The sequence below is a fragment of the Ranitomeya imitator genome, chromosome 1, assembly GCF_032444005.1.
Source record: "Ranitomeya imitator isolate aRanImi1 chromosome 1, aRanImi1.pri, whole genome shotgun sequence".
Lineage (NCBI taxonomy): Eukaryota > Metazoa > Chordata > Amphibia > Anura > Dendrobatidae > Ranitomeya > Ranitomeya imitator.
In genome coordinates this window covers 1,140,053,328-1,140,070,847 of record NC_091282.1, presented here as the reverse complement: position 1 = coordinate 1,140,070,847, position 17,520 = coordinate 1,140,053,328, and the positions used below count along the sequence as shown (strand labels likewise).

At 42.9% G+C, this 17,520-nt stretch overlaps 1 protein-coding gene across 5 annotated transcripts in view; it reads right to left on the bottom strand.

Annotated features, from left to right (window-relative positions):
- ATP8A1 (ATPase phospholipid transporting 8A1) overlaps window positions 1-17,520 on the bottom strand; it is a 291,307-nt gene that overhangs the window by 255,198 nt on the left and 18,589 nt on the right. For all 5 annotated transcript variants that reach the window (XM_069744529.1, XM_069744527.1, XM_069744530.1 and 2 more), the window contains exon 3: window positions 496-610. In XM_069744529.1, the coding sequence (XP_069600630.1) occupies window positions 496-610 (115 nt within the window). The remainder of the gene's footprint in view (window positions 1-495; window positions 611-17,520) is intronic.

Genomic DNA, 17,520 nt, shown 5'->3' with positions numbered 1-17,520 from the left:
GTGCTCACCGAGTGTCTTCAGTGGAAGCCTGTGTCACTCCAGCTCTATGTCCGGACCATGCCTTCTCTTGCTTGACAGATGGCTCCTTTACCTGAAGTCACACAGCTTAGAGCCCGTCAGCCAAGCAGGTGGAGGCGATGCTGGGCGGGAAATAGAGCTGGAGTGACGGTGGCTTCAGATCTGCCGTAGCCCTCCAGCCTTATTTGCATATAACTTCTAACACTGATATCTCAGCTCAGCAAGGAGGAACAGGATGACCATGTAAAGGTATTGCTGGACTCGTCTTGGAAAGCGCTATATGCACATACAAATGGTTTCATGCTGACGGATTCATTTTACTTAGGGCTTAATTAGTGTTATATTATCTCCTACCACTTTCATGGTAATGAAAAACATGCTCGACTCTGTAACCCTCGCCCCACCAGCTCTGTGAAAGCAGGGGGACGTGAAATAGAGGAGCCCCCCGTACTTAGCCGGTCTTATACTGGCTCCTACCTGACCCGGTTGTTGCAGAACTTTATGAGCTGAGGCTGGTTGATAAAAATAGTCCTGGTTTCTTCTTGATCAGCGAGAGACGTCTTCTCTGACACGTCGTCTGTCTTTTCATAGCCTGGAGAGAAGGAAAAGTGACATCAATACTCAGCGACTACAAAGTGTCCCATTCTCAGGGAAAGTTAGCATTGGCGAGATGTTCCACAGCCGGCGCCCCACCATTTGTGCTGCGCTCCTGTCATCCATCTTACCTCAGAGACACTGAACACTCCCAAGGAACGCAGCAAGAGACAAGATGGATCCCTACAAGAACCACTGACGTCCGAGATGTGAAACCACCAGACGCTTAAAGGGTTATCTAGCAACATAGCCGATCTCTTATAAAAACAGGCCCCACGTGTATATAGGTGAACCTTAAAGGGGTTGTCCAGGACTTTAACAATGATGGCTTATCCTGAGGATAGTTCATCATGGTGTAATCGGCGGGGAATGTGACACCCGGCAACCGATCAGCTGTTCCTGGTGTCCATGGCGGGCAGAACTGCTCAGCTGTCGGCAGTTTAGTGGCCGCGGCCCGGTACTGCACATCCACTCCTTACTGGTTTGATTAGGTGGCAGAAGTGCAGTACCTGGCTGCGGCCACTATACAGATGACGGAGCTGTGGAGTTCCGGCCGCCAATGCAGAGGGTCGCACCCCCACCGGTCAGACACTGATGAACGCCTTTAACCCCTTAGTGACCGCCAATACGTCTTTTAACTGACCTGAGATATAAGAGAATAGCCTCCCCATACAGGTGACAATCCAGTAGCTGTCGGCTGTCTACTATAGCTGACAACTTGCTGCATTAGCCACGATCAGTGTTTGCACCGTCCATATCTGTTTAACCCCTTAGATGCTGCTGTCAATATTGACTACATCATTATAAATGGTTAACAGACTGTGGGGGCTTCCTCTTTGTCCAAACTTGTGCCCTTAGATCATGATTTTGTGGTCCTGATGTTTGCCATGGCAATTCACGACCAAATAGCGGCCTTACAGTCTGACAGCTCTAGTAATCTGTTCAGAAGTTAGAGGCATTTAGGTGGTAAAAATACACATTTTCATTTTTGTCATACCACTTTGCATTAATTCCTGTAAAGCACCTGAAGGGTTAATAAACTTACTGACAGCAGTTTTCAATATGTCTAGAGGTGCTGTTTTGAAAATGGTATCATGTTTGGGGGTTTCCCAATATATAGGACCCCTAAAGTCACTTCAAACATGGATAGGTCCCTAAAAAAATAAATTTTGTAAATTTCCTTGAAAAAATGAAAAATTGCTGCTACATTTTTAAACCTCCTAAAATACTAAAAAAATAAAAGAACATTTTACAAATGGTGCTGATGTAAAGCCGACATGTGGGAAATGTTATTTATTAATGGTTTGCTGTTGTATGACCATCTGGATTAGAGGGATAATCATTCAAATTTAGGAAATTGCTAATTTTTTAACATTTTTCTCAAATTTTTGATATTTTTAATAAATAAACACAAAACATATTGACCTACATTTACCTTTACCATAAAGTATAATGTGTCACGAAAAAACAATCTCAAAATCACTGGGATTTGTTGCAGCGTTGCAGAGTTATTACCAGATATAGTGACACTGGTCAGATTTCAAAAATTTGGCTCCGTCACTAAGGGGTTAAGGTCGTGTTCCCACATACAAAAAATGCTGTTTGTCCACTGCATTGTTCCCTGCAGGCGTCTGCACCTAAATGCCCAATAACAATCTACCAATTGTTGCATTTCACTGCTTTTTTTAATTCAGAAGCAGCATATTTTATATTTTGTCAGCCGCTTATAAAGCGCAGAGGCGCTGGGATTTTACTCACAAAAGGGTTTCTTACAAGTATATTTTAGGCTCCCATAAAAGCCTGTAGGGAAAAACGCAAATAATTCACGGTAAATGCAAAGTAGGCCCGAGCCTCCATGAAATCACAAACACTTGGCTGCAACTGATAAACGCAGAAGATTTTGTGCATAAAACGCAGCATTTTTGCTCACCGGCTGTACAAAATTTACTCATCGATAACAGATGTGACCACAATCCGGGAAGGTCACCGTTAAGGCCTGTTTGCCTTGGTGCGCCGTCATCTGCAGCCATACGCTGGTGTTTGCTTTTTAACCTTGTTCATTTAGATTGTTTAGTTCTGCAAACAGCGTCCCACGCCATGCACTGTCTACACAGAGAAAGCACAAAGCCAGGTATCTCCACATCGGCCCCCTGATCTGTGGCCAGGGGGTACACACGAACAGCAAGTACCACAGGCACCGGACTAAAAGGGACATCACAGAAAGTCACAAGGAGTCGGGAGTGTAACAGCCTGGACAACTCCTCATTCTAAAAGCTGTATGCCTTTTGTAAAATACAACCTGATGAGACAGGTGTGCTAATTTGGAAAGTCTATGTAAAAATGGCTGTCTCCACCCACCTAACCCAACTGACAGCTCTTCAGTATCCTTCCTTGCCACTGGTGAAATCTCACACTGCTCAGTACAAGTTGCAGCTGGATGGTAGGAGACTGACTACACAAATTACAGAGTGTTCCCCTTCATTTACAGGTAATCTCACCAACATACACACCGGGGTCTTCTGTTCACTGCCTTCTCCTGGTATTCATGGTTTTGTAGCTTCTTATTTACAGCAAATAATCTTACACCTTGTGTATGCTCCTTGCTAGTTTTTTTTTTAATTTTAGAGACCCTTTTCTCGTCATATTGATAACCGCCTATTCATTTATTTATTTATTTTTTAGCCTCTTTTGGATTTATTACTCGACAGTGATATTATCCATGACCAGTTGTTCCTCTCCTGGGATATTCTCTCTCTCTGTGATCTCCCGGGTGGGCACACCGCGATCTCCCGGGTGGGCACACCGCGATCTCCCGGGTAGGCACACCGCAATCTCCCGGGTAGGCACACCGCAATCTCCCGGGTAGGCACACCGCAATCTCCCGGGTAGGCACACCGCAATCTCCCGGGTAGGCACACCGCAATCTCCCGGGTAGGCACACCGCAATCTCCCGGGTAGGCACACCGCAATCTCCCGGGTAGGCACACCGCAATCTCCCGGGTAGGCACACCGCAATCTCCCGGGTAGGCACACCGCAATCTCCCGGGTAGGCACACCGCAATCTCCCGGGCTGCATAACTCTGTGGGGTCCAGACTGCGCAGGTGCGTCGCGCTTGCAAAGTCTATAAAGGATTAGGACAGAGTGACGCTCCTACCGTTATATTTTAGATTCATTTTGCTTTTTATGCGAGAAGTAACACAGGGGGGCACAACAGGGGGACACAAAGTTGAGGACTTAATGGCTGTTCTCCCCTATTTTTAACAGAACCATTAAGATGTGTGTCTGTTTCTCCAGACTTACACAATTATTCTTCTGAACTTGTGACCATTACATGCAATACCTGGTCTATTTAGGACTCTTCTCTATACATTTTCCATTTTGTGTGTGTATATATAGACGGGTTGGTGTATGGACCGTAACCTTGATGAAGAACTGTCATTCGAAACGCGTCGGTGTTTTTGGCCCCACCACACACCCGTTGTTGAGCACTAGGTGATGTCACCCTTACCACACCCAAAACCTCGCTACTGTTACGGTGGTGCTTTGGCCAGAGCTTACCGCCAGCCTGCATCTCCGCATACACGAGGGGAGTCATAGCAACGGAGGACGCTCCCAAGGCTCTCTACTCACCCCACAGAGTTTGCCTCAGTACCAAACCCTCGGGATATCTACCACACTCACCGACTAAGGAGTCAGTAAAATCTACCTGTATACACTCCATTGGCTGCCGGCTTGCCATCTCTGTACAGCGCGTGTTTCACTTTATGTTTCACTCCTGTAGCGCAGCAGTTTAGTGTTTAGACAGGAATACGCAAGGAGCCTGTCCCACTGCCAGCAGCTTCAGCCTACCCATTTTGTATAGGCGCCCGTGTGTTCCCCCTTACTCTGAAATAGATCACTGTTTGTAATGACTCTACATGAGTTTCACTTTTTGTATTGAAGTTATAAATTAACTTTTTGATATTCTAGGGAGAAGCACCTGTACATACAGTGCAGCACAGATTCATCTGAACTACGACCCCACAGCACTGATCACTACTGAGCATGTGCATAAAGTGCAGCACAGATTCATCTCAACTAAAAGCCGAGATCCTTACATCAGGAGCAGAAAGACATTTATAGGACATTTCATAACTATCCCAAATTATTTTGAAAACATTTACAGCACATCCTGCATCGTACTACTGTACCTAATGCATTATCATCCCCTAATCCATTGGAGAATGAGGCTCTGACCGATTTGGCAGTGGGTCAGTAATGGTGTGGGGGATGAATTTCTTTGAAGAGCCACACACCCCCTCCATGTGCTAGCCAGAGGTACCCTGACTGCCTTTAGATACCGGGATGAAATTCTCAGATCCATTATAAGACCTTATGCTGGTGCAGTTGGCCCTGGGATCCTTCTGATGCATGACAATGCTAGGCCTCATGTGGCTGAAGTGTGTCTGCAGTTCCTGCAAGACAAAGGCATTAAAGCTATGGACTAGTCCGCCCGTTCCCCAGACGTGAATCCAATGGTGCACATCTGAGACATGTCTCCTTCCATCCACCAACAGACCACAGTCTGTCCAGATGGTCCAGAAGTTGACTGATACTTTAATTCAGGTCTGGAAAGAGATCCATCCCTCAGGAGAACATCCGACCCATGCCCAGGTGTTGTAAGGAGGTCATACAGGCACGTGGAGGCCACACACCCTACTGAGCATCATTTCCTTGTCAAGAGGCATTTCCACTGAAGTTGGATCAAACTGTAATTTGATTTTCCACCTTGATTTTGAGTATCATTCCAAATCCAGACCTCCATGGGATATTAATTTTGATTTACGTTGATCATTTTTATGTTTTATTGTTCTCAACACATTCCACTATGTAATGAATAAAGATTTGCAACTGGAATATTTCATTCAGTGATAGCTAGCATGTGGTATTTTAGTGTTCAGTTTATTTTTTTGAGCAGTGTAATATATATACATAACTGAAATTTTGTGTTGTAATTTATACATAGCCCCAGTTTCCCAGAATTGCAAAAAGAAACGTAACCTGTATTCTATTAGGGCACTAAAACATCAAGTACACAATTTCACCTTACATACACAAAAACAAAATTGAATTTAAAACGTGTGTGTTGAGTCTGCAAATAATTGTAAAAGTGTGATAACACTGTTCAATGCCATAAAACAAGGCCATTTGTACACTATTATAGTCAAGGTCACTATAAAGAAGTTTGCTTACATGATGGGCGCCCTGCCATCGCGATTACGTCCTGTCATTACGGTAGGTAATTTATTATACTATATCTCACACAATACATTACCACTGTATCATCCAAGGCCCAGGTAATACTTTGCAGTGTCACCTTAGTTTACGTGTGGTCACCCACATTTGGCAGAAATGTTCATAGTATGGCTTCTATGGAAAAAAAAAGTGCCTCGCAGTACCATGTATAAACTAACAATCACTGCTTTTGCCAGCAATTTAAAGTTTTATTCTCAACTCGTGTCCTGAGCAGCACACAACGTTCCAGTTTCTTCACTTCTTTGTTGCTGGAGGTGGGCACTCATCTTTGAGTGACAGTTTTGGTTCAGTAGATGCACCCTACTTCTGATCTTATGCTACTTCTAGCACACTCATGTATGTCAATGCTTGTTTTGAAATCTACACTGTCATCACTATATTTGCATATACAGTCATGGCCAAAAGTATTGACACCCCTGCAATTCTGTCAGATAATACTCATTTTCTTCCTGAAAATGATTGCAAACACAAATTATTTGGTATTATTATCTTCATTTAATTTGTCTTAAATGAAAAAAAAACACAAAAAGAATTGTCCTAAAGCCAAATTGGAAAGAATTCCACACCAAACATAAAAAAGGGGGTGGACAAATGTATTGGCACTGTTTGAAAAATCATGTGATGCTGCTCTAATTTGTGTAATTAACAACACCTGTAACTTACCTGTGGCACCTAACAGGTGTTGGCAATAACTAAGTCACACTTGCAGCCAGTTGACATGGATTAAAGTTGACTCACCCTCTGTCCTGTGTCCTTGTGTGTACCACATTGAGCATGGAGCAAAGAAAGAAGACCAAAGAACTGTCTGAGGACTTGAGAAACCAAATTGTGAGGAAGCATGAGCAATCTCAAGGCTACAAGTCCATCTCCAAAGACCTGAATGTTCCTGTGTCTACCGTGCGCAGTGTCATCAAGAAGTTTAAAGCCCATGGCACTGTGGCTAACCTCCCTAGATGTGGACGGAAAAGAAAAATTGACAAGAGATTTCAACGCAAGATTGTGCGGATGTTGGATAAAGAACCTCGACTAACATCCAAACAAGTTCAAGTTGCCCTGCAGTCCGAGGGTACAACAGTGTCAACCCGTACTATCCGTCGGCGTCTGAATGAAAAGGGACTGTATGGTAGGAGACCCAGGAAGACCCCACTTCTTACCCCGAGACATAAAAAAGCCAGGCTGGAGTTTGCCAAAACTTACCTGAAAAAGCCTAAAACGTTTTGGAAGAATGTTCTCTGGTCAGATGAGACAAAAGTACAGCTTTTTGGGCAAAGGCATCAACATAGAGTTTACAGGAGAAAAAAAAGAGGCATTCAAAAAAAAGAACACGGTCCCTACAGTCAAACATGGCGGTTGCTTTGCTGCCTCTGGCACTGGACTGCTTGACCATGTGCATGGCATTATGAAGTCTGAAGACTACCAACAAATTTTGCAACATAATGTAGGGCCCACTGTGAGAAAGCTGGGTCTCCCTCAGAGGTCATGGGTCTTCCAGCAGGACAATGACTCAAAACACACTTTAAAAAGCACTAGAAAATGGTTTGAGAGAAAGCACTGGAGACTTCTAAGGTGGCCAGCAATGAGTTCAGACCTGAATCCCATAGAACACCTGTGGAGAGATCTAAAAATGGCAGTTTGGAGAAGGCACCCTTCAAATATCAGGGACCTGGAGCAGTTTGCCAAAGAAGAATGGTCTAAAATTCCAGCAGAGCATTGTAAGAAACTCATTGACTGTTACCGGAAGCGGTTGGTCGCAGTTATTTTGGCTAAAGGTTGTGCAACCAAGTATTAGGCGGAGGGTGCCAATACTTTTGTCTGGCCCATTTTTGGAGTTTTGTGTGAAATGATCAATGTTTTGCTGTTTGCTTCATTCTCTTTTGTGTTTTTTCATTTAAGACAAATTAAATGAAGATAATAATACCAAAGAATTTGTGATTGCAATCATATTCAGGAAGAAAAGGAGTATTATCTGACAGAATTGCAGGGGTGTCAATACTTTTGGCCATAACTGTAAAGCTAACAGTGACTTTGAACAAGCATAGGGCTCAGATGAAAAGGAGAACTGTTCAGGAAATTGCCCATGGTGACAGCAGTGCTTTGTGTTTGTGCAAGACTGATAGCAGCTCAGTCAGGAGCTGAGAGGCAGGGAGTCAGCCAACTGATTATATATATATATATATATTATAAAAAAAATAATCAATGGACTTGGAAGAGGTGGCTAGGATTTCATGAGTTAACTCCTCAGCCTGGATTTTTACTTCTGGGCACACACCGCTAGTCTCTGGTGGTTGATCTCCTTAGCAATCAGCTGTAAGGTAATATAAAATCCCACATAGCAGGAGATCCAGAGAAGATACAGAAAAGCAAGTCAATAGAAACTTGCTTATTTTAATGCTTATTTTAAGTTCATAACATGAGAATACCCCTTTATTAGGCAGTATGCGTACTGCTGACTTTTTTTTCCCTGTGTCCTACTGCTGATCTCTGTTGCTACTATCAGCCCTGGTGACGTTTTACCTGTAGTCATGTATAAAGATCTGCAGCATGAATACAGATGCTTCTATCCTTACCTTTCCATAAGATCAATAAAACCTGAGAAATGTGATGTAAGATTACTAGCTTTAAAAAAACAAAAACAAATAAGATCTTGCAATATTCGGTCATGAGATGTATATCATAGGTTTATATTCTGATTGCACCCTGCCGCGGGTTTATGTTGACATCCCTGATCCCTGTTCTGCAGGAAAATGCGCTGTAAGCCAGAGGAGTCTGTCAAATCTTTACTCCACACTCCCCATAGAGAACGCATGAATGCTCGGCCTATGACACACATGGGGAAGTGGGGAGAGTTTGTCATTATTCTAATACTCTCTAAGGTGTATGGGAATCTTTACTCCAGAGGGGGAAGAAAAAAGGAAAGAGGAGCTCAAGATCAGATACTGAAGATACAGTTTTGAAGGGGTGTCCCCAAGGCACTGCATAAAATGTGTACCTAACTGCCAGACCAGTGCTACTTCCTCCCCGCCCGTAGCCATGTGTCCTACAACGATTGCATGACATAATATCATGTGAGCACTGCAGCCTACCAGCATAAATTGATCGGCTGCAGCCGTCACTATTCCATTGCAGCAGACATGCCCCTGACAATAGTGAAGACTGATCGGTTGCAGGGGTCACGTGACATTATGTCCATAGAGCTCAAAGCAGAGAAATTGCATTGGTCTAGGAGGTTAACATGTTATTTAATTCTATGCAGCACTTTTGGGACATTCATAAGGGAGCAGTGGATGACCTCCCTTTCAATCAGTTCTCAGCAGTGGACGCTACGGCTGCAGGGGAGAATGAGATATAGCTAAACATGCTGGATATTGCCCTCTACTCTAGCTCATAGCGTTATTGGCTTTTGACCTTTTTCCTATTTACATCGTGCGACAGAAATGGGATGTCCACATGGAGAAAGCTCTCAAAGGGAGACCAGCAAAGCGCATTCCCAATAACAGCACTTTTAACCCCTTTACCCCCAAGGGTGGTTTGCACGTTAATGACCGGGCCAATTTTTACAATTCTGACCACTGTCACTTTATGAGGTTATAACTCTGGAATGCTTCAACGGATCCCAGTGAATCTGACATTGCTTTCTCGTGACATATTATACTTCATGACAATGGTAAAAATTCTTTGATAGTACCTGCGTTTATTTGTGAAAAAAACGGAAATTTGACGAAAATTATGAAAATTTCGCAATTTTCCAACTTTGAATTTTTATGCAATTAAATCACAGAGATATGTCACACAAAATACTTAATAAGTAACATTTCCCACATGTCTACTTTACATCAGCACAATTTTGGAACCAAAATTTTTTTTTGTTGGGGAGTTATAAGGGTGAAAAGTTGACCAGCAATTTCTCATTTTTACAACACCATTTTTTTTTAGGGACCACATCTCATTTGAAGTCATTTTGAGGGGTCTATATGATAGAAAATACCCAAGTGTGACACCATTCTAAAAACTACACCCCTCAAGGTGCTCAAAACCACATTCAAGAAGTTTATTAACCCTTCTGGTGCTTCACAGGAATTTTTTGAATGTTTAAATAAAAATGAACATTTAACTTTTTTTTCACAAAAAATTTAATTCAGCTCCAATTTGTTTTATTTTACCAAGGGTAACAGGAGAAAATGGACCCCAAACATTGCTGTACAATTTGTCCTGAGTACGCCAATACCCCATATGTGGGGGTAAACCACTGTTTGGGCGCATCGCACAGCTCGGAAGCGAAGGAGCGCCATTTGACTTTTCAATGCAAAATTGACAGGAATTGAGATGGGACGCCATGTTGCGTTTGGAGAGCCCCTGATGTGCCTAAACATTGAAACCCCCCACAAGTGACACCATTTTGGAAAGTAGACCCCCTAAGGAACTTATCTAGAGGTGTGGTGAGCACTTTGACCCACCAAGTGCTTCACAGAAGTTTATAATGCAGAACTGTAAAAATAAAAAATCATATTTTTTCACAAAAATTATCTTTTCGCCCCCAATTTTTTATTTTCCCAAGGGTAAGAGAAGGAATTGGACCCCAAAAGTTGTTGTACAATTTGTCCTGAGTACGCCGATACCCCATATGTGGGGGTAAACCACTGTTTGGGCGGATGGGAGAGCTCGGAAAGGAAGGAGCGCCGTTTGACTTTTCAATGCAAAATTGACAGGAATTGAGATGAGACGCCATGTTGCGTTTGCAGAGCCCCTAATGTACCTAAATAGTAGAAACCCCTCACAAGTGACACCATTTTGGAAAGTAGAACCCCTAAGGAACTTATCTAGATGTGTGGTGAGCACTTTGACCCACCAAGGGCTTCACAGAAGTTTATAATGGAGAGCCGTAAAAATAAAAAAAAAATTTTCCCACAAAAATTATTTTTTAGCCCCCAGTTTTGTATTTTCCCGAGGGTAAGAGGAGAAATTCGACCCCAAAAGTTGTTGTCCAATTTGTCCTGAGTACGCCGATACCCCATATGTTGGGGGGAACCACCGTTTGGGCGCATGGGAGGGCTTGGAAGGGAAGGAGTGCCATTTGGAATGCAGACTTGGATGGAATGGTCTGCAGGCGTCACATTGCGTTTGCAGAACCCCTAATGTACCTAAACAGTAGAAATTCCCCACAAGTGACCCCATATTGGAAACCAGACCCCCCAGGGAACTTATCTAGATGTGTTGTGAGAACTTTGAACCCCCAAGTGTTTCACTACAGTTTATAACGCAGAGCCGTGAAAATAAAAAATCCTTTTTTTTCCCACAAAAATTATTTTTTAGCCCCCAGTTTTGTATTTTCCCAAGGGTAACAGGAGAAATTGGACCCCAACAGTTGTTGTCCTATTTGTCCCGAGTACGCTGATACCCCATATGTTGGGGTAAACCCCTGTTTGGGCACACGGGAGAGCTCGGAAGGGAAGAAGCACTATTACTTTTTCAACGCAGAATTGTCTGGAATTGAGATCGGACGCCATGTCGCGTTTGGAGAGCCCCTGATGTGCCTAAACAGTGGAAACCCCCATATTATAACTGAAACCCTAACCCCAACACACCCCTAACCCTAATTCCAACGGTAACCCTAACCACACCTCTAACCCTGACACACCCCTAACCCTAATCCCAACCCTATTCCAAACTGTAAATGTAATCTAAACCCTAACTGTAACTTTAGCCCCAACCCAAACTGTAGCTCTAGCCCATTACCCTAACCCTAGCCCTAACCCTAGCCCTAACCCTAGCCCTAACCCTAGCCCTAACCCTAGCCCTAACCCTAGCCCTAACCCTAGCCCTAACCCTAGCCCTAACCCTAGCCCTAACCCTAGCCCTAACCCTAGACCTAACCCTAGACCTAACCCTAGACCTAACCCTAGACCTAACCCTAGACCTAACCCTAACGGGAAAATGGAAATAAATACATTTTTTTAATTTTTCCCTAACTAAGGGGGTGATGAAGGGGGGTTTGATTTACTTTTATAGCGGGTTTTTTAGTGGATTTTGATGATTGGCAGCCGTCACACACTGAAAGACGCTTTTTATTGCAAAAAATATTTTTTGCATTACCACATATTGAGAGCTATAATTTTTCCATATTTTGGTCCACAGTCATGTGAGGTCTTGTTTTTTGCGGGACGAGTTGACGTTTTTATTGGTAACATTTTCGGGCACGTGACATTTTTTGATCGCTTTTTATTCCGATTTTTGTGAGGCAGAATGACCAAAAACCAGCTATTCATGAATTTCTTTTGGGGGAGGCGTTTATACTGTTCCGCGTTTGGTAAAATTGATAAAGCAGTTTTATTCTTCGGGTCAGTACGATTACAGCGGCACCTCATTTATATCATTTTTTTATGTTTTGGCGCTTTTATACGATAAAAACTATTTTATAGAAAAAATAATTATTTTTGCATCGCTTTATTCTCAGGACTATAACTTTTTATTTTTTTGCTGATGATGCTGTATGGCGGCTCGTTTTTTGCGGGACAAGATGACGTTTTCAGCGGTACCATGGTTATTTATATCCGTCTTTTTGATCGCGTGTTATTCCACTTTTTGTTCGGCGGTATGATAATAAAGCGTTGTTTTTGCCTCGTTTTTTTTTTTTTTTTTCTTACGGTGTTTACTGAAGGGGTTAACTAGTGGACCAGTTTTATAGGTCGGGCCGTTACGGACGCGGCGATACTAAATATGTACTTATATTGTTTTTTTTTTAATTTATTTAGATAAAGAAATGTATTTATGGGAATAATATTTTTCTTTTTTCTTTTCATTATTTATGAATTTTTTTTTTTTTATTTTTTTTTACACATTTGGAAAAAGTTTTTTTTAACTTTTTTACTTTGTCCCAGGGGGGGGGGGGGGGGGGACATCACAGATCGGTGATCTGACAGTGTGCACAGCACTCTGTCAGATCACCGATCTGATAGCAGTGCAGGCTGCTTCACAGTGCCTGCTCTGAGCAGGCTCTGTGAAGCCACCTCCCTCCCTGCAGGACCCGGATCCGCGGCCATCTTGGATCCGGGTCTGGAGCAGGCAGGGAGGGAGGTAAGACCCTCGCAGCAATGCGATCACATCGCGTTGCTGCGGGGGGCTCAAGGAAGCCCGCAGGGAGCCCCCTCCCTGCGCGATGCTTCCCTGCACCGCCGGCACATCGCGATCATCTTTGATCGCGGTGTGCCAGGGGTTAATGTGCCGGGGGCGGTCCGAGACAGCTCCTGGCACATAGTGCCGGATGTCAGCTGCGATAGGCAGCTGACACCCGGCCGCGATCGGCCGCGCTCCCCCCGTGAGCGCCGCCGATCGCGCTGGACGTACTATCCCGTCCGTGGTCATAGGGGCCCACCCCACCTCGAAGGGATAGTACGTCCGATGTCAGAAAGGGGTTAAGAGAACAGACAATACACAGCTCTGGCAAAATTTAATAGACCACTGCAAAATGTTCAGTTTGTCTGATTTTTCTCTTTATATGTATATTTTTGAGTAAAATGTAAATTGTTCTTTTATTCTAAAAACTACCGACAACATGACTCCGAAGTTCCAAGCAATACATTTTGTATTTATTTTCTGAAAATGAGAAATGGTCAAAATAACCCCCAAAAAAATGCATTGCTTGCAGAGCTCATAATGCAAACAAAAAAAAAAAAAGCAAGTTCATATTCATTTAGAAACAACAATACTAATGTTTTAACTCAGGAAGAGTTCAGAAATCAATATTTTGTGGAATAACCATGATTTTTAATCACAGCTTTCCTGTGTCTTGGCATGCTTTCCACCAGTCTCTCACACTGCTTTGGGGTGACCTTATGCCACTCCTGGTACAAAAATGTAAGCAGTTCTTCTTTGTTTGATGGCTTGTGACTATCCATCATCCTCTTGATTACATTCCAGAGGTTTTCAATGGGGTTCAGGTCTGGAGACTGGGCTGGCCATGACAGGGATTTGATGTGGTGAATTGATCCTTCATCCACATCTTGATTGACCTAGCTGTGTGGCATGGTGCATTGTCCTGCTGGAAAAACCAGTCCCAAGAGTTAGGGAACTTTGCCTGAGCAGAAGAAATCCACTGTTTTTCCAGGATAACCTTGTATGCAGCTTGATTCATACGTCCTTCGCAAAGAACAACCTGCCCAATTCCAGCCTTGCTGAAGCATCCCCAGATCATCACCAATCCTCCATCAAATTTCACCGTGGGTGCAAGACACTGTGGCTTGTACGCCTCTCCGGGTCTCCATCTAACCATTAGACGACCAGGTGTTGATCTGGGGATGCATTGAAAAAAAATATATATAAATGTAAAAACGGATTTAGGAAGAGAAACCTGTAGACAAAGTTACCTGAGATACGCAGGGACAGCTCCAAGCCACCACATGAGGCCATAATAGGCATAGAAACCCAGGGCTCAGGGGTGTGGGGAAAGACCCCACGCAATCGCTGCTTGTAACCGCTCCATCAGGAGAAGTATATGTGGAGTATACATGGAGAAGGATTTGTACGATAAGTAGGGCACAGCTCGTCAGATATTGATAAGCAACGGAAACAGGAATGGGGCAAACTAGGATTGAGATTTCCCAATCTGACAAATCCCTTATATTATTACTAGATGGCAGCCCGATTCTAAAGAATCGGGAGTCTAGAATCCATATATACTTTATTTATTCAAATGTAAGAATAATACAATTAATAAATAATAGTAAGAAAGAACAAAAAATGGCTGCACTTACCAGCTCTTGACAATTCTTGTTATTTAAGAAATTGCTGGGCAATAATGGACAATGTCCTTATGTGGCAAATAATAGAGCAATATACCCAATGTGGCAAAGAAGAGGTTAATAAACGGCAGTCTCTCAGTATAACAGTCAGTGAATAATAGGCAGTATATGGAGAAAACACCAAACAAAAGTTCAAAATTGGTGTGAAAATGTCACTGAACCACTTCACAACTAAATATATATAGTTTTGGTAAATGGTATTATCATTTTTTTGACGAAATTCGGCAGGAGCTTGAAGAGCAACGTCACTGGGCCCGCCTCCACGCAGTAGAAACTTGCTGTGAGGTAAAAATTCAAAAATCACACCAAAATGGCGGGCGGAGTGTGTCACAGTACGGCACGTTTCTGATTGGTCGCTCGCAGCAGGCGGCAACCAATCAGACACTGGACACTGTTGACGTCACTTATCTCCGGACATTAGCTCCGGACATTAGCTCCGGACAAAGCCACGGAAGTTGGCACAAATTGCAGGAAGTAGTATTCTAGGCAATTATATATTAGATATTTAGCTCTCCAATGTCCATGTGTCGGAAAGAGAAGTAGCCCAACAAAATAACCAAACCTACGTTCACACAAGTGTATAGTACATGTTTAGTGCATGTGCCACTTAAGCTCAGGGCTCAATTTACCCAACATACTCCAAAAAAGGGGCACAATGAAAAAAAGAGGTCATAGCAGTTCATAATTTTTGATGACTGACATGCAGAAAAGGTTTGATCATTTTGGGCATACTCCATCAGCTTCTCATGGTTAAGTTCACAATGATAGAAGAGCCCCAGTTAAAAGGATTTATACCAAAGTGTATCCCCTATCCACACAATGACTGCAGAGTGCCGAACATACACATTATACCTTTACAAAAGGAGCTTCTTTGGTATACGGATGGGGGTATACTGAAGAATGTAGTCAACTAAAGCTTTTCTGTACGAATTATTCCACAAAGATGGAATGCCACTGTATGGTATAGAGTGCCATGTGCCAGGGCTTTAGGACTGGTGCTTACACCTAAATGCTGACCCAAGTCCGCAAGCCGAAACCGCATGGACTAGGGGTTGCCATCAAACAGGCTTCTCCATGCAGCTGCGGAGCCGAATAGCTGATCATCCGGAGCGATCCAGGAAGCAGGGTTCCCTCTGCAGCTTATTCGATAAGTGCTATAGCTTGCCGAATAAGCCCTGACCCGATCAAATGCGCTCATCTCTAGCACCTAATACAGTCAGGCCCAAAAATATTTGGACAGTGACAAAAGTTTTGGCATTTTAGCTGTTACAAAAACATATTCAAGATACAGAAATATAATCAATAAGGGCTTAAAGGGCAGATACACAGCTTTAGTTTGGGGTATTCACATCCTAATTGGAGTAAGGGTTTAGAAATGACAGCTCTAATATGTAGCTGCCTCTTGGGACCAAACGCAATTGGACAAATATCTCAAAAACTCTTTAATGGGCTGCATGGGTTATTCCCTCATGAATCCATCATCAATTAAGAGGTAAAAGGTCTGGAGATGACTCCAGGTGTGACATTTGCATTTGGAAGTTGTTGCTGTGAACCCACAACATGCAGTCAAAGGTCTCAATGTTAGAGAAACAGAAAAAAATAAAAAAAAACAAGGAATCCATCAGAGAGACAGTAGAAATATTACCAGTGGCCAAATCAGCTGTTTGGTACATTCTGCAAAAAAAAAAAAAAAACTGCACTGGAGAGTTTGGAAACTTAAAACGGCATGGATGTTCACAGAAGCCAAAAGTGGTGGATGATTGCAAATTTCTTTCCATGGAGAAGGAAAACCCCTTCACAAAATCCACCCAAGTGAAGAACACTCTCCAGGAAATAGGCGGTTCAGATCACCACAAGGTACAATCCATTAATCAGCCTTAAAAATAGAAAAGGTCACATTATACTTTGCCAAAAAACATCTAAAGAAGCCAGCCCAGATCTGAAAAAGCATTCTTTGGACAGATGAAACTAAGATCGAGCAGTATCAGAATGATGGGAAGAAGAAAGCATGGAGAAGGCTTTGAAAGACTCATGATCCCAAGAACACCACATCCTCTATAAAACATGGTGGAGGCAGTGTGATAGCATGGGCATGCATGGCTTCCAATGGCACTGGGTCACTGGTGTCTATTGATGTGACTGAAGACAGAAGCAGCCGGATGGATTCAGCCAAATGTAACAAGGTTGATTGCATGGTGCTTCACAGTACAGATGGAAAATGACCCAAAAATACTGTGAAAGAGAAAGGAGTTTAAGGCACAAAAGTGGAATATTCTGCAATGGCCGAGACAGTCACCAGAAATCAACCCCATTGAGCAGCATTTCACATGCTTAAGACAACATTTAAGGAGAAAGACCCACAAACAAGCAACAACTGAAGTCAGCTGCAGGAAAGACCTGATAAAGCATCACAAAGGAGGAAACCCAAGTTTTTGGAGACATCCACAGCTTCCAGACAGTCATTACCTGCAAAGTTTCTACAAAAGGTATTAAAAATGAACATTTTATTTATGGCAAAATTTAATTTGTCCAATTACTTTTCAGCTCCTGAATAAGGAGGCTTGGTAGAAAAATGATTGCAATTCCTTAAAATTTCACAGGATATTTGTATTCAACCCCTTTAATTAAACCCAAAAAAGTCTGCACTTCAGTTGCATCTCAGTGGGTTCATTTAAAGTCCAAAATTGTGTCATGCAGAACCCAAATCACCAAGATTCGGCCACTGAACAAATATTTCTGGACTTGACTGTATAGCAGAAGAATGAGCTGCCTGCATGGATATAAAGTGGAGGCTTCCTTACATGGACTCTCTCAATT